Consider the following 23,294-nt stretch of genomic DNA (forward strand, 5'->3'; position numbering starts at 1 on the left):
CGCACACACACACACCCAACACACACACACACACCCAACACACACACACACCCAACACACACACACACCCAACACACCCACACACCCAACACACACACACACACACACCACACACACACACCCAACACACACACACACACCCAACACACACACACACACACACACATATATATATGCAAACATTCCAGTAGGGGCACTGGATAAATTTTGGGAGGAGGAGGCCTGGCTGATTATTTTTCCCCGTTCTCCCTTTCCCTAATCCAAGGCCGCAAGACCAATTGTAACAGTTACCACCTCCCCTCTGAGATAAGTTAACGCAACGCAGATCGGGAATTAGACCTGGGAAATTGGGAAGTTTGCATCGCTTGGCGTCACACGCATTTTCCTACTGATCCCACCAGGATCACGGAGGGGAGTTATAGGGTTGGATGTTTTAATCAACACCTTTACTCACCTCCCGCGCCCCCTTACTGCCTGCCCTCCGACCTCTGACTCTGGGCTCAGACTGGGTGTCCAGTAGATTCCTTTTTAAATTTATTTTAAGAACACTTAAACAACTAATTTACAGCTTTGGTTTAGCCAACAAGTCTTTTTGAGATCGATGGGCTCTGGTAAGTTTGAGCCAGTGAACTTTTGAAATGGGAGATCACAGGGTAGATACGGATTAGGACTGTCATTTGGTCCAAACCAGCCCAGGGATTTTGGCTCCATTAGTCGACCTCAAAAGTTATTCCATGTGTTGAGTCACACATCCCATTAACAACAACAGCTTGCATTTATACAGCGCCTTTAACATAGTAAAACGTCCCAAGGCCCTTCACTGGAGCGATTATCAAACAAAATTTGACACCGAGCCACATACTGAGATATTAGGACAGGTGACCAAAAGCTTGGTCCAAGAGGTAGATTTTAAGGAGCGTCTTAAAGGAGGAGAGAGAGGTAGAGAGGCGGAGAGGTTTAGGGAGGGAATTCCAGAGCTTAGGGCCTAGACAGCTGAAGGTACGGGGCGCAAGAGTTGGGAGGAACTCGTGGTGCTCGGAGGGAGTTGCTGGACCTCACTTGGCTGTTGTATAATTTTGCTGGAAAGGGCAGCGTTATGAGCTGACAAAGAGAAACAGAGAGACAGAGAGAGAGAGAGCAGAGATAGCGACAGAGAGGCAGAGAGAGAGAGAGCAGAGATAGCGACAGAGAGGCAGAGAGAGAGAGAGCAGAGATAGCGACAGAGAGGCAGAGAGAGAGAGCAGAGATAGCGACAGAGAGGCAGAGAGAGAGAGAGCAGAGATAGCGACAGAGAGGCAGAGAGAGAGAGAGCAGAGATAGTGACAGAGAGGCAGAGAGAGAGAGAGCAGAGATAGCGACAGAGAGGCAGAGAGAGAGAGAGCAGAGATAGCGACAGAGAGAGAGAGAGCAGAGATAGCGGCAGAGAGAGAGAGAGCAGAGATAGCGACAGAGAGGCAGAGAGAGGCACACAGAATGAGAGATAGTGAGAGTAAGAATGAAAGAAGGGCACAGTCGGAGATAGTGAGTGACAGCTAGAGACAGATGGAGATAGTGAGTGAGTAAAAGACAGACGGTCAGAGACAGAGAGAGGGAGAGGGTGACAGAGGTAGTTAGAAGTTGAAAGAGACAGTTGGGGATAGGAAAGGTTAGAAACAAAGAGAGAGAGAGAATTGGTCTGGATTGATTCCTGGGATGAGAGGGTTGTCCTATGGGGAGAGATTGAGTAGAATGGGCCTAGACTCTCTGGAGTTTAGAAGAATGAGAGGTGATCCCATTGAAATATACAGGATTCTGAGGGGGCTTGACAGGGTACATGCTGAGAGGTTGTTTCTCATGGCTGGTGAGTCTAGAATTAGAGGGCATAGTCTCAGGATAAGGGGTCGGCCATTTAAGACTGAGATGAGGAGGAATTTCTTCACTCAGAGGGTTGTGAATCTTTGGAATTCTCTACCTCAGAAGGCTGTGGATGTTGATTTGTTGAGTATACTCAAGAGAGCGATAGATTTTTGGACTCTCGGGGAATCAAGGGATATGGGGATCGGGCGGGAAAGTGGAGTTGAGGTCGAAGATCAGCCATGATCTGATTGAATGGCGGAGCAGGCTCGAGGGGCTGTATGGCCTACTCCTGCTCCTATTTCTTATGTTCTTATGGTCAGATGTAGAGAGCAAGGATACTAGCCCAGCACTGTACATAACAGGACTGAGTGTCCCAGGATTACTGATCCAGCACTGTCCTTACCTGGTCTGACCAATATGTGACTCCAGTCCCACACCAACATGGGTCACTCTTAACTGCCCCCTGGAGTGGCCATGCCAGCCACTCAGTTGTAACAAAACACTAAGATTGCAGCAGTTCAAGAAGAAGGCCCACCACCACCTTCTCAAGGGCAACTAGGGATGGGCAATAAATGCCGGCCTCGCCAGCGACGCCCACATTCTGAGAATTAATTTTAAAATATATTACCAATTGAGCAGAGCTGACACATTAATGAATCACGGGTTTTTTTTCACACTAATAGGACTCCCTGAGGTGACCTTTGTACTTTTGTGAAAACCATGTAAATTATACAGGACACCTCCCAACACTCACCTGTTTGGCAGTGAGGGGGTTAAGCCATTAAGAGTAAATTAAAATCAATTTTAATCATTGGAAAATCGTCAAACACTGATCTTCCCACCCGATTCTCCAATCTGTGCTCCCATCAATGAGGCTCCGAGTTGGGAGTGGAGCTTCGTACTATATTACGTAGATCCCTGGACCCTTTAATACAGGGTAAGTAAAGCCACAAACACTACAGCAATAATAAATAATAACAGATCCGTTGACATCTGAAAGAGAAACAACAACTTGCATTTATATAGCGCCTTTAATGTCCCAAGACACTTCACAGGAGCGATTATCAAACAAAATTTGACACTGAGCCACATAAGGAGATATTAGGACAGGTGACCAAAAGCTTGGTCAAAGAGGTAGGTTTTAAGGAGCATCTTAAAGGGGGAGAGAGAGGTGGAGAGGTTTAGGGAGGGAATTCCAGAGCTTAGGGCCTAGGCAGCTGAAGGCACGGCCGCCAATGGTGGAGCGATTAAAATCAGGGATGCGCAAGAGGCCAGAATTGGAGGAGCGCAGAGATCTCGGAGGGTTGTAGGTTTGGAGGAGGTTACAGAGATAGGGGAGGGGCGAGGGCCATGGAGGGATTTGAAAATAAGGATGAAAATTTTAAAACCGAGGCGTTGCCAGATCGGACCTGGAGCCAATGTAGGTCAGTGAGCACAGAGGTGATGAGTTAGGGTATAAACAACAGGTTAACATTTGAGTTGGAGACCCTGTGTCAGAATGCTGCTCTGACGAAGGATCTCACCTGAAACATACGAATGTACGTAAGTGTCGGACAAGAAAAGTCCAGCCTGGTCCATCCAGCCTGTCCCATACGGTCATGATGCCCCATGCATTGTGATTCAGACACTCCCCACGCCCCCAGAGCCCTGTAATCACCTGGGAGAGGCAATCAAACCAGGTATGAAACCCAGGCCAATTCGGGGGGAAAAATCTGGAAAATTATTTTCCGACCCCTTTAGGTGATTGAAACTGGTCCACTGAGAACATATTGACTCCTAACAAATTACAGGGTACCTACCTCTTCATTACAGGGTACCTACCTCTTCATTACAAGATACCTATCCTTTCATTACACAATGCCTATCCTTTCATTACACAATGCCTATCTCTTCATTACAAGATACCTATCTCTTCATTACACAATGCCTATCCTTTCATTACACAATGCTTATCTCTTCATTACAAGATACCTATCTCTTCATTACACAATGCCTATCTCTTCATTACAAGATAACTATCTCTTCATTACACAATGCCTATCTCTTCATTACAAGATACCTATCCTTTCATTGCACAATGCCTATCTCTTCATTACACGATGCCTTTCTCAATCTGTCTTTTCCCTTTCAGATGCCGCCCAGTCTGCTGTGGATTTACCATCTGGTTAGTAGCTACTCGCCCCTCCCGCCCCTTCCCCGGGCACTCCCCACTCTCCCTCATCCCTACCCTGCCGAATAATCTTGACCTTATTAAGTGAAATCCCAACTTCAAACGGACAGATTTCAACAATTAGTCTGCGGTTATCTGCCGACAAATAAAGGTGTGTTGTACTCACCAGGTGGCATGGTGCTGAGAGGAGGCAGGAGGGAGAGAGAGAGAGCGAGAGCTGGTGAGGCGGTGGACGTTCCGGCTATAACCCTGGCTGGGTGTCAGACAATGTGAGACAAGAATAAATTAAACATTAATGGGCTGGGTAATGTTTGTCCCCAGTCACACGGCGGCTGTTAGTGAGCTGTGCGTGTTGGAGGCTCCCGTCACAATCCAATTCTGCCCGAGTTGCTCTGTTGCTACAGGGACAGAAATCGCAGCAGCCAAATAATTAACCTCCAGTCTGGAGTTTTCGAACAAACGTTTAATCAGAGACCGAGGAATTCTTCACTGGCTCCTTCGTGCTCCCAATTTAATTTTTTTGTTGTTATTTCCCATTCTCCCCCCGGTGCGGAACCCGCGCTGGATTTACCGATGTCAGCAGCCTTTGGTGGTGAGGGCAAGGGACCGAGGCCATTCGACCATGGAGGGCATCATTGCCCATCCCGATTCCGTCCTCACCCGCACACATTTTCCAGTGGGGGTGGGTCACAGGATAGTAAACAAGGAGGGAGTTCTGTTTGATCCTTCTCTCTTTAGCCCAGGACACTGAGACCAGTTATAGACCCCTCCCCACAGCCCCCCCCCGCCATTGCTGCCCCTGAGGAGATCAGCTTACTCAACACAGACCGGCAACTGAACCTGGGATTTTTTTGGGGCCATGTGGCTCAGCTCCCTGTTCCTTTACCAACTGACCCGTCAGGAGAGTGGCTGTACGTAATGAACTTCTAACCTTGTGTCTTGGCACGGACGTTTGTCCCTGGGCTGGGCTGCAAGAATCATAGGGACTTCGGGGGTAAAATTCAACTTGGGCGGTAACGGATCAGACACTCCCTGATTCTCCTTTCCATTTACTTTGAATAGACCCAATAATTCCATAGAATTTACAGCACAGAAACAGGCCATTCGGCCCAACTGGTCTATGCCTCCTCTCTCCCTCCCTACTTCATATAAGCCATTCCTCTCTCCCTCGTGTGCTTATCCACCATCTACCCACTTTGGAACATTATTACTGCCACATGGAGTCGTTGAGGCGAATAGCACCGATGCATTGAAGAGTGTCGATTATCGTGGCCTGGGTCTAGGTAACGCTTTGGGTCACATGCCTCACACAAGAAAACAGAAGCTCCTGTCTGATAATTGATTGCAGCTCCTTTACTTCTGGCAAACCTGCCCTCAAAGCATCTCAGTGATGTTTGCCCATTTATTTCTCACTTGCTGGTTTGTCCTGTTTGAATTTTGTGGGCCTGGAGATTTGGAACGGGCTGTTCTTAGTGCTGTTGCCTCATTGGTGGATAAATCCTCAAATCAGAACCCCAAGGTCTGTTGGTATCAGCAATGTAAGTTTTACGTGAATTCATGGGAACAGGGGTTTAAACTTTATATGCGGCCCATGGTTTCATATTGTGCATTCACACTGCCAATGGTCCCATGGTTGTTCTCTCAGTTAATGGCTCAACATTAGGCTTAGTTAATGGCTCAGCATAATGGGCTGTGAGAAACCTTACTCTGTGGTGAATGGGTGGTGACGTTACCTCACCCAGGACCACCCAGTATCCATCCTCCTTCCTTTCTCACACACCCTCCTCTGTTGCTTTTCCTCTGTGATGTGCACATTGTCCTCTCAGTTAATGGCTCAACGCCACCCGTCCACGCCGTGTTACTCATTTGGCGTTCCATCCATCACGTGACACTAATAGTGAGGCTCTGCTAATGGACGTTTCCACTGACGATGGTTGTGCAAGTCCCATCGCGTTCAATCGAGTGCTGCACATTCAAGTACTCAATAAGGCCACCTCGGTCTGCAGCCCTGCTTCGGGCCTCCCTGTCACCTGCGAACTTAAACTCCTTTAGCACACCGTTCTACATTTCTTGTGCTAAATTGAGATGCAGACAGCTGTATAAACAGCAGATCCTCTATTAACCATTCTCCAATTATATGTCATCCTATTACCCGAGACAAGCCTTGGACAAGACACTGCTTCAGTGCACGTCCACCTCACACCAGGCTTCTCCAGTCCAACATAATCCGGCCTCGCAGCCCAGCACGGATTCAGTTTCTGTTATTTGCATTGTACTCTTCTTCATTCCCATCCCTAAGTGTCCCCGTACTCTATGTATAAGTCTATCTATGTACAAGTCTATCTATGTAGGTGGCAAAAGAACCAGAGGGGAGATGAGGGGAATTTCTTTACGCAGCGAGTTGTGATGATCTGGAATGCGCTGCCTGAAAGGGCGGTGGAAGCAGATTCAATAGTGACGTTCAAAAGGGAATTGGATAAATACTTAAAAAGGAAAAAAATTGTAGGGCTACGGGGAAAGAGCGGGGGAATGGGATTAATTGGAGAATTTTTGAATTTAAAAAAATCTGGAAATAAAAATCTGATAGCCGTAAAAGTGACCATGAAGCTTTTGGATTGTTGTAAAAACCGAACTGATTCACTAATGTCCGTCAGGGAAGGAAACCTGCCGTCCTTACCCGGTCTGGTCTATACGTGACTCCAGTCCCACACCAACGTGGTTGACTCCAAACTGCCCTCTGAAGTGGCCCAGCAAACCCCTCAGTTGTATCAAACCGCTACTAAGAATAACTGTAGTGGTTCAAGAAGGCCCACCACCACCTTCTGAGGGCAACTGGGCATCAAATGCCGCTCTTGCCAGTGACGCCCACATCATGAGAAAGAATAAAAACCACTAATCCACCAGGGACACTCCCTCCAGTATGGCAGGTGATGAGGGCTCCACTCTCGTTACAGAGCATTATGACCTCCATCTCTCAGGCACGTTCATCACCTCCCCCACCCCACACCCCACACCCCCGCCGGCTGAGCGCATCGTTTCACCTGTTTTTAACTGTTTTTATGCCGGGAATTTCCCTCGGCCGCGGCGATTTTGGCGGAGGATTGGCGGAAACAACGGATACAATGGGGGATTCCTCCGAAGTTACGTCGACCGATCGGGAGAAACTCCCGGTGCTGGAGTCGGTGATGTTTCAATACTCTGGGGTAAACATAGACTGGGAGCCTTTACAAAGGGGAGGGAGTTAAAATAGAACTAAAAACAGACGGTGCTGGAAATTCTGAACAGGTTGGTCAGAATCTAGAGAGAGGGGAAAAGACAGGTTCAAGTTTCACACAGAGCCCCCTCATCGGAACTCAAGGGTCCATCTCACTCTGACGCTGATTAACCTGCTCTGCATTGCTGAAGGGGGTGAGTTATTAATGAGTCTGTGACAAGTGCTTTCTGTAAATGATTGTGCATTTAATTATAGATTACCCATCGCTTGGGACAAGTTTGGACCGGAATATAACTGGGAAATGACCTCAGGTAAACTCTCCCCAGCATGGCTTCATCCAACTATATAGAGCAATATTCCATTGGCAGTGATGGGACAATGTTGACTGTTGAATCTACTGAAAGCTTCAGAACTCTTTAAATTTCACCTGTAGATATTTTGACCCCATGAACCCTATTTTGCCCATTTTTACTTCCGGTGAACAACACTTGTTCATATCATGTTTTATCTGCTACATTCCACACCCTGTTCCGTGACACTATTTTAACTCATTCAGTAGGCCCTCTAACTACCTCCTCAGATCCAGTTTCCTCACAAATGATTTACAAATTTGACCAGTTTGCATTGATCCTCTGGATCCAGGTTGTTAATGGAAATTAGAAACCATCGGGGCCCCAACCCCATCACGATGAAACTGTGGGGAGTGTCGGAAAAAAACCCAACTGGTTCACTCATGCCCTTTAGGGAAGGAAACCTGCCACCCTTACCTGGTCTGGGCCTATATGTGACTCCAGTCCCACATTAACGCGGTTGACTCTTAACTGCCCTCTGAAATGGCCTAGCAAGCCACTCAGTTAGAAAGAAAAAAAAAAGACTTGCAGTTATGTAGTTGTATCAAACCATTTCAAGAAGACCCACCATCAACTTCTCAGGGCAACTAGGGATGGGCAATAAATGCTGGCCTTGCCAGCAATGCCCACATCCCATTAATTAATTTTAATAAACACGATTCATGGCAGGGCTCCAGTCAGCACTTTCCCCATTCCACTCCCAACGTCACTCCCCTAAGAAGTTATTGCTAGACTCGTGAACTAGTGACTCGTAACCAGTGCTTGGACATGGTGCTTTCGTGAGTTTGTCTGACTAGACTAGCATTTGCTTTATTTGAATCGTTAGATTAATGTTTCTATTTGAACTTTGTGAAATTCCTATTTGAAAACGAGACCATTTGAAGTAGTTTTGCCTGGTCTGGGAAGCCCGTATCCAAACATAACTGAATGAAAACTCTGCTTACACCAATGCTGCTACCCATGATCGAAACCAGGCAGCAAACTAGAGAAACAAGTGTCAATTCATCCCAGTTTAGTAATTCCTTCCTTTATTGTCTGGGACTTACTAACATTCTCATTTATTGATTTTTTTTTTACACAGTAGTCCCTTCTCACACCAGCACCTCGACTGTGATTGGAAGCAACTTTATAACAAGCGCACACACACACACACACACACACACACAGCGTCCAATTCGTACTGTTATATATCAATATCAATATTAAATACACTTTATCGAACACAGAGACATCACTGCAGTAATCCAGATAGTGAAGGGCTGAGGGTAAGCAGGGTTCCACCCTCCCTCACAAACTCTCACGTTTGTCCAGACACACACACGTGAACACGTACACACACACACATATACACGAACGCACACACACACACACACACACACACACACGTTACGGAAGTACAATTTGGCAACACTGGAAAATATCAAACTAACACAACCCCCACTTACTACCTAACAAAAACACCCACATTTTTGTGACGACCAACACAAAGTGCAACAATCCAACGGTACAGCACAAGATTCCTACGTCATTTACTGAGATCAGTATTTATATATTTTAATTCGAGAACTGTGGAAGCAGACGGATCGAAACTTCGAGTCTCCGTGCAGCAAGTGTTGTGAGCAGGTCTCCAAAAAAACCTGTCAAAGAGGCAACAATTTCAATGGCTTCAGGTCTCTCAATGACCTCTTCCTGTCAGGACAAAGCAGAGATAAGTGGTACTTAAAATAATTACACAGTAGGATTTTGCTTTGTTTATTATTATTTTTTGCGCTCCCCTTGTCCCATTGCCTCGTTCCTCCCCTGAAGGTGTCACCTCCTGGCTGGGCAGCAGTTCCACTGATTGTTGGTGGTCCCTCCTAGTATCATAACATGTGTCCCATTCCCGAGTCCTGGCCTTTGAACGGACAGTACAACATTAGGCAAAAGGGAGTGAGTCGGTCCTGCCTGGAACTGTAGGGCAAGTCTGTGTCTCGGTGTCAGCTCCTGTACATGTACAGTTTATACTGGGAAGGAGAGACCGATTCACTCCCATCTTTACATAGAATTTACAGCACAGAAACAGGCCATTCGACTTAACTGGTCTATGCTGGTGTTTATGCTCCGCACGAGCCTCCTCCCACCCTACTTCATCTCACCCTATCAGCATATCCTTCTATTCCTTTCTCCCTCATGTGTTTATCCAGCTTCCCCTTAAATGCATCTGTGCTATTCGCCTCAACTACTCCATGTGGTAGCGAGTTCCACATTCTCACCACTCTCTGGGTAAAGAAGTTTCTCCTGAATTCCTTATTAGATTTATTAGTGTCTATCTTACATTTATGACCTTCTTTATGAAACTTCTCCCATTGGTTATTAAATTCCCTGGGAAGTCTAACCCAGAAGTGTATATAATTCAACTGTATTAAATTCCATGATCCATATAGGTAGGTACAGACAGGTATAAATATCAATTCATACATTGTACTAATGCAGAGGATGGTCTAAGATGGCTGATCTAACCTCCACTTTCTTAAGTCTTCAAAATATTGCATCTTCTGCATCCACGTGAAAGGGCCTTAGTTTAACATCTCATCCCCGACAGTAGGAGTGACACTGGAGTGTCGGCCCAGATTTTGTGCTCAAGTCTCTGGAGTGGGACTTGAACCCACGACCTTCTGACCCAGAGACGAGAGTGCTACCCACAGTGCCACGGCCAACCCTTACCCATCACCTCACCCCTAACTGGATACCGAGGAAGGGTGTTCTCCCTCTCAGGCTTTTCCCTTCCCCATAGCCAGACCAGTACCAACAGCTGAAAATTCAGCTTCAACTCCTGTTGACTTGTACTGACAGTCTGCGATATTGAGGCTCCAGACGGTCAGGGCATGGAGACAAGCGAGTATTTTTACACTGACCGGTTCACGCGGCAGACCTGCTCCCTGATCCGGGCCGATTGTCTGTTTTCTCACCTATCATCGGGCACTGTGTCAGAGCAGCTTGACTTTACAACAGTGAGTTGATATTTATACCTGTCTGTGCCTATCTATATACAGTCACCGTATCATGAAATTTAACACAGTTAAATTATATACACTTCTGGGTTAGATTTCCCAAGGAATTTAATAACACTTGAAAAGTACATCATTGGCTGTAAAGAGCTTTGGGAGGTCATGATAGGAGCGATATTAATGCAAGTTCTTGCTTCTATTTTTGATCTGATTTGCATCTACTGCCAACCTCGCCTGGCTTGGCGGTTGTGCAGGGAATCATGTCACCTCTTGGTGGCTCACGATGGTGGACAGAACGCGGCTGATCACCCGTTCGACCCCAAACAGAGCCACGGAAAACTCTGCCGGCTGAACAAGAGTCTTCCTGGGGATAAGATGGTGTCAAACGGTGTGAGGGGGACAACAGGCAGACAGTATGGCTCTTACGTAATTGGTCCTCATTAGTTCTCCGCCTTGGCTGCTGCTTCCGTTGCTGTGAACAGAAAGAGAGAAACAACAGCATTAAACGTGGTGCCATGACAACGGGGTCAAGATCGGTCTTTTCCTGTCCGTCATTGTTCGTATGCAAAAACTGAAACTTGCAACAAATGGCCTTCCTGAAGGGGAAGGTCATTTGGCCAATCTGAGTTCATCTATCCCAGGGAGGAATGTACGGTCCCCTCATCACAGCTCGTGTCTCTTGAGTGACTCCAGGGTTTGCGTCTCACTACCCGACACGGGTATGTCTATCTCACCTTTGTTGGTGATCAGGGTTTCTCCCTGGGTCTCCTCATCACCGGGAGATCTGAAAAAAAAAGAAATGCAAAAGGGTATCAGGACACATGAGAGGGACTCTGGATTTATCGTGTTTCTTAAAATTTATTTACTTGTTGCATTTATGAAGGCTGTCAGTGTAAGCAATGATCGCTCCCACAACAGGTGCAGTAGGGTTAGATACAGAGTAAAGCTCCCTCTACAATGACCCATCAAACACTCCAAGGGCAGGTACAGCACGGGTTAGATACAGAGTAAAGCTCCCTCTACACTGTCCCGTCAAACACTCCCAGGGCAGGTACAGTGTGGGTTAGATACAGAGTAAAGCTCCCTCTACACTGTCCCATCAAACACTCTCAGGGCAGGTACAGTGTGGGTTAGATACAGAGTAAAGCTCCCTCTACACTGTCCCGTCAAACACTCCCAGGGCAGGTACAGTGTGGGTTAGATACAGAGTAAAGCTCCCTCTACACTGTCCCGTCAAACACTCCCAGGGAAGGTACAGTGTGGGTTAGATACAGAGTAAAGCTCCCTCTACACTGTCCCATCAAACACTCCCAGGGCAGGTACAGCACGGGTTAGATACAGAGTAAAGTGCCCTCTACACTGTCCCATCAAACACTCTCAGGGCAGGTACATCACGGGTTAGATACAGAGTAAAGTGCCCTCTACACTGTCCCATCAAACACTCCCAGGGCAGGTACAGCACGGGTTAGATACAGAGTAAAGTGCCCTCTACACTGTCCCAAACACTTCTGCCAGGAGTAAGTAGAGGAGCAAACGAAACCAACGATAGAGCTGGGAATTAGTTGCAATGCAGAAACAAATTGAATGTTTTGGATGAATGCTTTTGACCCCTTAATCTCACATCAGACATCATTATATCTCAGGGACAATAGTGTTTCCATTCATTTCCTGGAAAGGAAAATGAAAAGACACCGTTACATAGGAACAGGAGGAGGCCATTCAGCCTCTCAAGCTTGTCCCACCATTCAATTAGACCATGTCTGATCTGTACCACAACTCCATTTACCCGCCTTTGCTTCATATCTCTTATTACCCTTACCTAAAGATAGATCTCAGTCTTGGAAGCTCCAATTGTCCCCCAGCATCTACAGCATTTTGGGGAAGAGAGTTTTCCAGATTTCCACTACCCTTTGTGTGAAGAAGTGCTTCCTGATTTCACTCCTAAATGACCTAGCTCTAATTTTACGATTATTCCCCCTTGTTCTGGACTCCCCCCACCAGAGGAAATAGTTGCACTGTGTACATAAACAATCAAAAACAATGAACGGGTGGTCAGAGAGCTGGCTGTGTCTGCGTTTGATTGAGAGACTCTGCACAAGTGCTGCCCTCTGACTCTAAGCTGCCTGTCCTCCTTTTCTCAGCTCTGGGTCCTCCCGTCTGTTCCATGCCATTTACCTGGCTTTCTGATTGAAGCTGCAACGGCACTTTCGACCTGCAAGAAACGACAGGAATTAGAAGGGGGGGGGCAATACAAAGGGTAACACTGCACGGATTAGCAACAGGGCTAGTGTAATCAGCGGGTCTACTCACTCAAGATCAGCAGGATGCCAAGAGTAAAGAGTATTATAGCAAACACCAGGCCTCCGATCCGCAGAGTCTTGTAATCTGCAAATAGACCATCACATTTATTACTAGACTCCATAACTAGTGAATCCTGGTGAGATTGGATTAAACTGCAGGAGATCTCTCTTTCTGACAGTGTGTGTTAGTGCATTGAGAACATATATGAAGGATAAAATGGGGTGACCTAATAGAAGTCTTTAAGATAATGAAAGGGTTTGATGGGGTAGACGTAGAGAAAGTGTTTCCATTTGTGGGGGAGTCCAAAACTAGGGGGCCATAAATATCAAATAGTCGCTAATAAATCCCATAGGGAATTCAGGAGAAACTTCTTTACCCAGAGAGTGGTTAGAATGTGGAACTCGCTACCACAAGGAGTAGTTGAGGCGAATAGCATAGATGCATTTAAGGGGAAGCTCGATAAGTATATGAGGGAGAAAGGAATAGAAGGACATGCTGATAGGGTGAGATGAATTAGGAGAGGGAGGAGGCTCATGTGGAGCATAAACACCAGCATAGACCAGTTGGGCCGAATGGCCTGTTTCTGTGCTGTAATTTCGATGTAACTCGATGTAAAACAACTCCCTCTGTGGCATTTTAGTAAATTCACTGCCCTCTGTGGTAGTGAGCCTCACAGGCTGAGAAGGTTTAATCCCCAGAGTTAGCTAATCTCTGTTGAGGCAGTGGCAGGGGTGGCATAACTGGGGTCAATGTCTTGACTCAGGAGGAAAGTCAGCCAGGATTTCTATTGCCGAACGATCCTCGGACCCCTGTTGGATTGTGTCCAAACCTGATAGTCTCCAGCCCAGAAACAGATGGGGAAATTTCAGATGCATTAGTCATAATTTTCCACAATCCTCTAGATTCAGGAATTGTGCCTTTGGGTTGGAAAACTGCAAATGCCACTTCATTATTTAAGAAGGGAGGGAGAGAGAAACCGGGTAACTACAGACCCATCAGTTTAACATCAATTGTAGGGAAGTTACTGGAATCGATCATTAGAGACAGTGACTGAGAAGTTGCCCAGGTGCAGAAAACCAGGGGGACAGAATGTAAAAAAACTAATGATTCTCGTTAATTGGAAAAATTAAGAACAACTAAATTGAGTCACTCACCATAATAAAACTGATCCTTCTCTTCAGGTGTAGAACGTGGGGAACAGAATATGAAAATGTCACTATGTTTTTATAGCAGTAGCAACATGCTTAAATAAACATCGCCAGGTCACAGGAAAACAGAAGCACTTTTAGAAGTGGTGAAGAACACCATACTCAACATGCCCATCCCTCGCCCAACACCCATCCCCAAACCCCCATGCCCATCCCCAAGCCCCCACCCCCATCAGTCATCCCCAAACCTCCACATGCCCATCCCCCACCCGCCCATCCCCCACATGCCCATCCCCCACCTCCATACACCCATCCTCCAAGCCCATTCGCCCATCCCTCTTTGGTGGATCTCAATCGTAACTACCCACCTAATCCCGCTGGCCCATTGATCCACCTTCACCCCATATCCCTCAACCCCACCTACCCACCTTTTCATCAAATCCCTCAATTCTATCCCTCTTCACAGCTGCATCCAACGGTCTCTTGAGTCATTCAGATGGTCTACTGCAACGGCTGGTGACTTATTCCACATCTCTATTACAGTTTGCCTAAAAAAAAGTTCCCCCGACTTCCCTTCTGACTCCTAACCTCCTCATTTTTAAGTCTTGTCTGCTACACTTGATTGGATTCTTTCCCTACGGGGAACAATTTGCCTGAATCAAGTTTGCTGATTCCCTTCGTGATCTTGAAAACTTTGAATAGATCAGTTTGAAGTCTCCTCAAGCCCAGCTTCCTGAACCTTCACTCAAAAATTTCTGACATGCGGAATCATCTCTGTTGCTCCCCCCTCTCCTCTCCGGGGTGATAATATCCTCCGTGTAGTTAGGTGCCTAGAGCAGCACACAGGATCCTAGGTGGATTATGACCAAAATATTACACAGCAAGAGTACAGCCTTTTCAGATCTGTACTCCGTCCCTCCTCCGAACCGACTTCCCTAATTCGCCTTTTTTTTCTATGTCTACAGCCAAACCAAAACAAATTTTGATGAACTTGCATCTTTTTCTTATTTTACGTCAGTCTGTGAGGAGCCACTGAGCCCGATGATTAAAGGGGATGACTGTGAGCCCAGGATATGTCAATGGATTGTCCGTGTGTTAATCCAGTTCCTTCTCAAATCTTGGTTTCTCCTGGATGATGTTCACCAATAACTCAAAGTTAAACCCCAAACCAGTCAACATTTAATATAGTACTAGACAATCTACCATGATGTCGCCCACAGGAAATTGAGACCAAGTGTACGTGGGGCTAGAGGATGGATAATCAGTGAACCAGGGCACGCAGATGTAATTCAGTCCTCATTTTAACGTCATCCATTGTGCCCTTATTTTTATAATGCCATTATAAATTCCTATGCTTTCATCTATAATGAAAACTGCCTATGTTTATGAAATTTCTACTGGCTGGTCTCCAAGAGATAGGAACAAGCAACGAATCAGCATTAAAGTGGGAGGAGACGGTCGACCTAATGGGATATTATCTCACCACAAGCTGCTTAAAGGGATATTACCTCATTATTACATATTTAACAGACACATGTCATCATAGGAACCAATCAGGCAATAAAGTTTCCCCTTCCCCCAAGTTCAAATTACGATGGCGTGAAATGTATTGGGAGAACGTAGACAGACGGTAATGGAAGAAGCTTACCCATGTTAGTAGAATTTCCAGCAACTGTAAAGGAATGGAAAGAATTGTGAGTAATCAACAATAAAATTCTACACAGATTCCTGAACTCAGTACAAGAGAACTCAAGTTTCTGATAGAATCCTCAATAGAAATTGAATAAAAAAGACATAATCTACAAGTATTATTCTACGCAACTTACACAGAATACTTACATTTAGATGGAATCTGTTGTAGAGATGAGCGCTTTCTAGAAGAAGTCCACGACTGTACCACATGATTCAATCTGTGGTGATTGATATTATACAAGAGATACAGCATTGTACGGAGAGGTAGTCACCATCTCTCGGTGTGTTAGTATATAACGTACACAGGATACTTACATTGGGATCAGATCATTAGCAGAGCTGAGAGGTAATTTTTCTGATGGGGAACACCTAACACTGTACCATGTGATTCAAACAGAAGCGATAGTGTACCAGAGAGACAAAGAGAGGTAGAGACATAGAGCGATAGAGGGACAGAGAGAGAGAGAGGTCTATATATATATATATATATATATATATATATATAGAGGGACACACTCATCTGCAAGATACCCCATATAATGCACACACAATACACACATCTTTATCTAAAATCAGCGTATTCCCAATGACAGAAACCCACAACTGTTGAGTGTGGCTCAAATTGTAATGACACAGAGTGACAGGGAGTTGGAGACGGAGAAACGTAGACAGAGAGGGATGCAAAGTCTCACAGAGAAACAGCGAGGCACAGAGATGCTATAATTTGACACAGCAAAATGAACAGAAACCACGTCAACAGATCAAAATTGCAATTTGGATAATCTTACTGTCTGTGACAGTGTGGAATTTCATTTATACACCGACACATAGGAACAAGACACAATACTCTCTCTCACGCACACCCCAAACCTCTCACTGTAATACTCTGATATACTCCGCACTTCTCACCATAACACTCCGATATACCCCACACCCCTCACCGTAACACTGATATACCCCACACCCCTCACCGTAACACTGATATACCCCACACCCCTCACCGTAACACTGATATACCCCACACCCCTCACCGTAACACTGATATACCCCGCATCCCTCACCGTAACACTGATATACCCCACACCCCTCACCGTAACACTGATATCCCCACACCCCTCACCATAACACTGATCTACCCCACGCCCCTCACCGTAACACTGATATACCCCACACCCCTCACCGTAACACTGATATACCCCACACCCCTCACCGTAACACTGATATACCCCACACCCCTCACCGTAACACTGATATACCCCACACTCCTCACCGTAACACTGATATACCCCACACCCCTCACCGTAACACTGATATACCCCACACCCCTCACCGTAACACTGATATACCCCACACGCCTCACCGTAACACTGATATACCCCGCACCCCTCACCGTAACACTGATATACCCCACCCCCCTCACCGTAACACTGATATACCCCACACCCCTCACCGTAACACTGATCTACCCCACACCCCTCACTGTAATACAGAGTTCAGGTGCCCACCATTTGGTTCTGAATGTGACATTTCAGTTTACAGGGATGGACATGTAGTAATTTCGTGGAATGAAACCCGGACGGTGATTACAGAGCTGTCAGCATGTGTGAGTGGAACACTGTCCAGTCCTTTATGTGCTAGGAGACTTCTTCTGCATTTGTTTGAGGACCTCTTTTTGCACATGGAACCCCTCCCCCCCAGCCCCCGGTTATTGAACGGGCAAGAGGTGACAATCCCGGTGACAATGACCAATTGGTGTGGAGGCTTTACAGCCTGCAGCTCAGTACAGACATCACTTACCAGCCAGGTGAACCAGCACGCAGCTCAGTACAAACATCCGCGCTTCCATGGTGTCTAGAAATAAAGTAAAACATTGAGTTTTAAATGTAAAGAATGCCTAGAACAGGTAAATCTGCCTGAACCAAAATTTCAGGCCGAGGCTGTAGAATGGTCTGGAGTTCTAGAAGCTTCTGCCCATCTCTTGCTGACCAACACCCAGTAGGAACAGAGGTGTCTTGGGGATATGGGCCAATTACTGGGGATGTAAGACACCAGCTCAGATCCTCATCCTGTGACACCGGGTAGATTTATTAGAATTTTACAACACAGAAACAGGCCATTCGGCCCATCAGGTCTATGCCGGTGTTTATGCTTCACACAAGCCTCCTCCCTCCCTATCAACATATCCTTCTATTCCTTTCTCCCTCATGTGTTTATCTATTGGCTCAGTGTATCCCCTCCTCCTAATGCACAAACTCCCACTCGGGTTGCCAACCCTCCAGGATTGGCCTGGAGTCTCCAGGAATTGAAGATTAATCTCCAGGACACCGCTGCGAGCAAAACCCGGGAGAAAAATTTGTGCTATTAAAAAACATTTTCATTCAACACTTGATTATTAATTATAAAAATATCCGAGATGGGATAAAAAGGCTGTTTGACTGACAGTCAAAAATCATCCAATCAGGTAATGAAGAGTCTATTTGCTTTCCGATTGGCCGGGAGAAGGCGGTGCCCCGTGAGGGTGGACGTGTTGGACGACCAATAGCGGGAGTGTGGGGGCGGGGCGGTTGGAGGCAGGAAGTCATGTGATGAAACCTCCAGGAATACAACCAACCAGAGTTGGCAACCCTACCTCCCACTTGACTTCTGATTGGCAAATAATCCTTCAATTTAACTGTGATCAAATCTGGATTTCCACTTAAAATATATCTGTTGCTAATGTTGCTGTGTCAAACACACTGGAAAAGGGTTCCCCCTGAATGGCTCAGTGGATAAAAGAATGGACTGTGTGGTACTGAAATATCTAGTCCGAAAGGCTCCAGAGAGTGGAGTTGGCTGGTATCAGCTGCAGTGGCAGCAGGGAATGCTGCAATGGGCAAAATGAGCCAGTCGTCTGCCCCTGGTCACCGGCTCCCGCAGGAAAGCGGGCGTTGGGGTGAGGACAGAACTGGGATCACGGACAGGAAGCCAGCCGACACTCATCGTCTAGGCTGACAGATTAAGAGTGGCCCCTTGGGGGAGGCTCCAGACGGCAGGCTGATGTCCCACAGAATCATCGTGCAGCAATGAGTCAGCACCTTGAGGAGGGGAGAGGAGGGCACCGGCAGACAGCAAACAAAAGTTATCCCAGGCTGACGTTCCAGTGCAGCACCGAGGGAGTCCTGAGCGGTCAAAGATCCCGTCATTTTGGATTGGACGTTAAATCGAGGCCCGGGCAGCCCGCTGAGCTGGCAGTGTTTGAAGAGGAGCTGGGGAGTTCTCCTCAGTCTCGGTCAAAATTCATCCCTCAATCAACCCCACCAAAAACAGATTATCTGGGCGTTATCACATTGCTGTTTGTGGGACTTTGCTGAACGCAAATCGGCCGACGCGTTTCCCTACATTACAACAGTGACTACACTTCAAAAGTACTTCATTAACTGCGATGCGCTTTGGGACATCGTGAGGCTGTGAAAAAGTACTGGGGAAAAAAATTATATTCACGTTTAAAAATGTGAAGCATTTAAAAAGCATGGAAAAATTAATGATTAATCTCTGAAATTTAAATGAAAAACTAAACTCTTGTAACTTCGTTGCCAACAGCTCGTATTTCTGCCCGCTGGGCAATTGCTAAACTAGGTCAGACTGTCTTAACCCAATCTGTTCAGCGAAACATTTCACGTATTAGTGCCTGTGACTGGTCAATAACATCGAGCAACTGGCATCCAACCTGTTGGCACAGAGCCAGTACGAACCTGCAGATAATGAAAGTCAGAGTAAAAAGACAATGAGCTGGGAATCAAAGCCAGGCACAAGGTCGAGAGACAGCTCATCAGCTCCTCACTGCGGCTCAGTGGGTTCTTGCAGTGAGTCACTGGCCTGTACAAACCAGGAAGGTTCATAGTTTGATTCCGCAACCCCCTCTACCCCTACCCCCACCCCCCGCCCCTCAGCACAGGCCTCAAAGGTGGGGCGAGTTTGCTGATCTCAGCCAGTATGGGTGCTACAATCCTGGGGAATAAAATGAGACAGGGATCCCACTCCTGACTGCAATCCAGTGCGGTGAAGGAACGAAGAAAGGAGTCGCATTTATTTCGCGCCTTTCACAATCTCAGGACGTCCCAAAGTGCTTCACAGCCAATGAAGTACTTTTGAAGTGTGGTCACCGTTGTAATGTAGGAAACGCAGCAGCCAATTTGCGCACAGCAAGATCCCACAAACAGTAATGTGATAATGACCAGATCATCTGTTTTATTGATGTTGGTTGAGGGATAAATATTGGCCAGGACACCGGGGAGAACTCCTCCTGCTCATCTTCGAATAGTGCTATGGGATCTTTTATGTTCCCTTGAGAGGACAAACGGGGCCTCGGTTTAACGTCTTATCCAAAAGTTGATGGGGGACCAGGGTTGGCTGCGATTGTCTAAAACCTGCCGCCACTTACCGTTCAGGTTCACACATGTGTATTGGCCAATTGGATGAGGTGCCTGAGGGTGTAGGGAGAGGAGATGTTGGATGCTGTGTCACCAGAGTTAGCTGAAAATTCAACGACAGTCTGCATTTATATAGTGCCTTTAGCGTAGTAAAACGTCACAAGGCGCTTCACAGGAGCGCAATCAGACAAAAATTGACACTGAGCCAAACATAAGGACATAAGAAATAGGAGCAGGACTAGGCCACACGGCCCCTCGAGCCTGCTCCGCCATTCAATAAGATCATGGCTGATCTTCAACCTCAATTCCACTTTCCCGCCCGATCCCCACATCCCTTGATTCCCCTAGAGCACAAAAATCTATCGATCTCAGCCTTGAACACACTCAACAACTGAGCATCCACAGCCCTCTGGGGTAGAGAATTCCAAAGATTCACAACCCTCTGAGTGAAGAAATTCCTCCTCATCTCAGTTTTAACTGGCCGACCCCTTATCCTGAGACTATGCCTCCTAGTTCTAGACTCTCCAGCCAGGGGAAACAACCTCTCAGCATCTACCCTGTTAAGCCCCCTTAGAATGTTATATGTTTCAGTGAGATCACCTCTCATTCTTCTAAACTCCAGAGAGTATAAAATAAAAACAGAAAATGCTGGAGAAGCTCAGCAAGTGAGGCAGCGTCTGTGGAGAAAGAAACAGAGTTAACGTTTTAGGTCAAAGACCTTTCATCAGAGCTGGAAGACTCTCCGACTCTTCCCTTCCTCGACTTCTCTATCTACATTTCTGGAGATAGGCTGTCAACCAATATTTATTATAAGCCCACCGACTCCCACAGCTACCTTGATTACACTTCATCCCACCCTGCTTCCTGTAAGGACTCGATTCCCTTCTCCCAATTTCTCCGTCTCCATCGCATCTGTTCTGACGATACCACCTTCCGCACCAGTGCTTCCGATATGTCTTCCTTTATCCTCAACCGAGGATTCCCCTCCACTGTAGCTGACAGGGCCCTCGACCGTGTCCACCCCATTTCCCGCACTTCTGCCCTCACCCTTCCCCACCCTCCCAGAACCATGATAGGGTCCCCTATGTCCTCACCTTCCACCCCACCAGCCTCCACATTCAACGTATCATCCTCCGCCATTTCCATCACCTCCAGCACGACCCCACCACCAAGCACATCTTCCCCTCCCTTCCCCTTTCAGCATTCCAAAGGGACCACTCCCTCCACAACACCCTGATCCACTCTTCCATGACCCTCAACACCCGTTGTCCTCCCACGGCACCTTCCCGTGCGGGCGCAGGAGATGCAACACCTGCCCTTTCACCTCCTCCCTTCCCACCGTCCAGGGCCCCAGACACTCCTTCCAGGTGAAACAGCGGTTTACTTGTACTGCTTTCAATTTAGTATACTGTATCCGCTGCACACAATGCGGTCTCCTGTACATTGGGGAGACCAAACGCAGATTGGGTGATCGCTTTGCTGAACACCTTCGCTCTGTCCGCAAGCGTGAACCTGACCTGTCGGCTGCTTGCCATTTTAATTCCCCGTCCCACTCCCACTTTGACCTCTCTGTCCTCGGCCTCTTACACTGTTCCAATGAAGCTCAGTGGAAGCTCGAGGAACAACACCTCATCTTTCAATTAGGCACTTTACAACCTTCCGGACTCAACACTGATTTCAATAACTTCAGATCAGAACCACTGCTCCCATTTTTTCGGTCAGCTAGTGCTGGTAATGGTTCTGCTGTTGCCAGTTACAGCTACTCCTAATCAATCTTTTGTTTCTTAACCTGTCCCACTATCACCTTCCTTGCTTTGCACCATCATCCCTTTTGTCATTTAATCTCTCTTGCCCGCTACCCTATCACAGACCTTCCCTTTTGTTCTTTCCTCCCCTCCCTCCCCCACTTTCCCTGGCTCTGTACTTGCTTAAAAACTTTAACTCTTTCAACATCTTCCAGTTCTGACGAAAGTTCTTCGACCTGAAACGTTAACTCTGTTTCTTTCTCCACGGACGCTGCCTCACTTGCTGAGCTTCTCCAGCATTTTCTGTTTTTATTTCAGATTTCCAGCATCCGCAGTATTTTGCTTTTGATCCAGAGAGTATAGGCCCATTCTACTCAAGGAAGGAGATATTAGGGCAGGTGACCAAACGCTTGGTCAAGGAGGTAGGTTTTAAGGAGCATCTTGAAGGTAGAAAGGTGGAGAGGTTTAAGGAGGGAATTCCAGAGGTTAGACCCCAGGCAGCTGAAGGTACGGCCGCCAATGGTGGAGCGAAGGAAGTGGGGGATGCGCAAAACTACTATTCAAAAGTATTCCATTGGCCATGAAGCGCTTTGGGACATCCTGAGGTCATGATAGGCGCTATATATATATATATATATATGCAAGTTCTTCTTGTGGAGCAGGCTCGAGGGGCCGATTGGCCTACTCCTGCTCCTATTTCTTATGTTTATATGTTTTGCTCACGTCTGTATCCAGGAGAAAGATGTGGCAAACAGCAGGGAAGGTTCTCTAATCTGGGATGGGCAAACAATCCATTTACTTTAAGGTGAAGAAATCATTTACCCGTCTCCACCAGGATGTAGCGTGGAGATCCAACTCATACAATCGAACCTCCATTATCCCGTTTCCTGATAGTCGGGCTGGGTGAAGTGTGTTAGCTTGTCTCAGTGGGTAGAGCTTCACCTCTGGGTCAGAAAGTTATGTGCTCAAGCCCCATCCTCCAGAGCTAGCACACGTAGGGTGGGAATTTAAGTGGAACTGCTTCTGTGCCGCTGCTGGACGTGCGATGGAAACCTTGTGTAAACGGAGTTTCTGCTGCACTTCTGGTGAAGTTCCAGCAGTGGAATGGGAATTCCACTGAACAAGTAATGGATGCTTCGGGGTAGATCTTGACTTTGTCCGAATGTGTGGAACGAGTCGGCAGCCCGTTTTTACATTTCTCTTTCGACCTTTATTTCCATGGGTAAAACGGGCTATCACCCGTTTTACACTGTCGCACAAAGTCAGGATCTACTCTTTTGAGTGCAGGACAGAGGGAGGTGCTGCATTGTTGGAGGCACTTTCCTTTACGAGAGATACTAAACCAAGGTCCCCTGCCTACCTGTTCAGTTAGATGTTAAACATCCCACGGCAAGAGAGCTCTTGGCCAACATTCCTTCCTCAATCAAACCCTCATCTCATTT

At 46.8% G+C, this 23,294-nt stretch overlaps 1 protein-coding gene across 1 annotated transcript in view; it reads right to left on the reverse strand.

The window, feature by feature from the left end:
- Positions 1–20,729, reverse strand: part of LOC137301252 (uncharacterized) — a 30,029-nt gene extending 9,300 nt beyond the window's left edge. The window contains exons 1-11 of the mRNA XM_067970712.1: positions 20,708–20,729; positions 17,496–17,549; positions 15,655–15,678; positions 14,013–14,033; positions 12,868–12,942; positions 12,733–12,769; positions 11,292–11,341; positions 11,010–11,029; positions 9,208–9,259; positions 7,048–7,195; positions 4,173–4,259 (exon numbers count right to left, since the gene is read on the reverse strand). Of these exons, the coding sequence (XP_067826813.1) occupies positions 4,173–4,259; positions 7,048–7,195; positions 9,208–9,259; positions 11,010–11,029; positions 11,292–11,341; positions 12,733–12,769; positions 12,868–12,942; positions 14,013–14,033; positions 15,655–15,678; positions 17,496–17,549; positions 20,708–20,714 (575 nt within the window). The 5' untranslated portion in view covers positions 20,715–20,729. The remainder of the gene's footprint in view (positions 1–4,172; positions 4,260–7,047; positions 7,196–9,207; positions 9,260–11,009; positions 11,030–11,291; positions 11,342–12,732; positions 12,770–12,867; positions 12,943–14,012; positions 14,034–15,654; positions 15,679–17,495; positions 17,550–20,707) is intronic.
- Positions 20,730–23,294: the final 2,565 nt, after the last annotated feature.

The sequence above is a fragment of the Heptranchias perlo genome, chromosome 33 (genome assembly GCF_035084215.1).
Source record: "Heptranchias perlo isolate sHepPer1 chromosome 33, sHepPer1.hap1, whole genome shotgun sequence".
Classification (NCBI taxonomy): Eukaryota; Metazoa; Chordata; class Chondrichthyes; order Hexanchiformes; family Hexanchidae; genus Heptranchias; species Heptranchias perlo.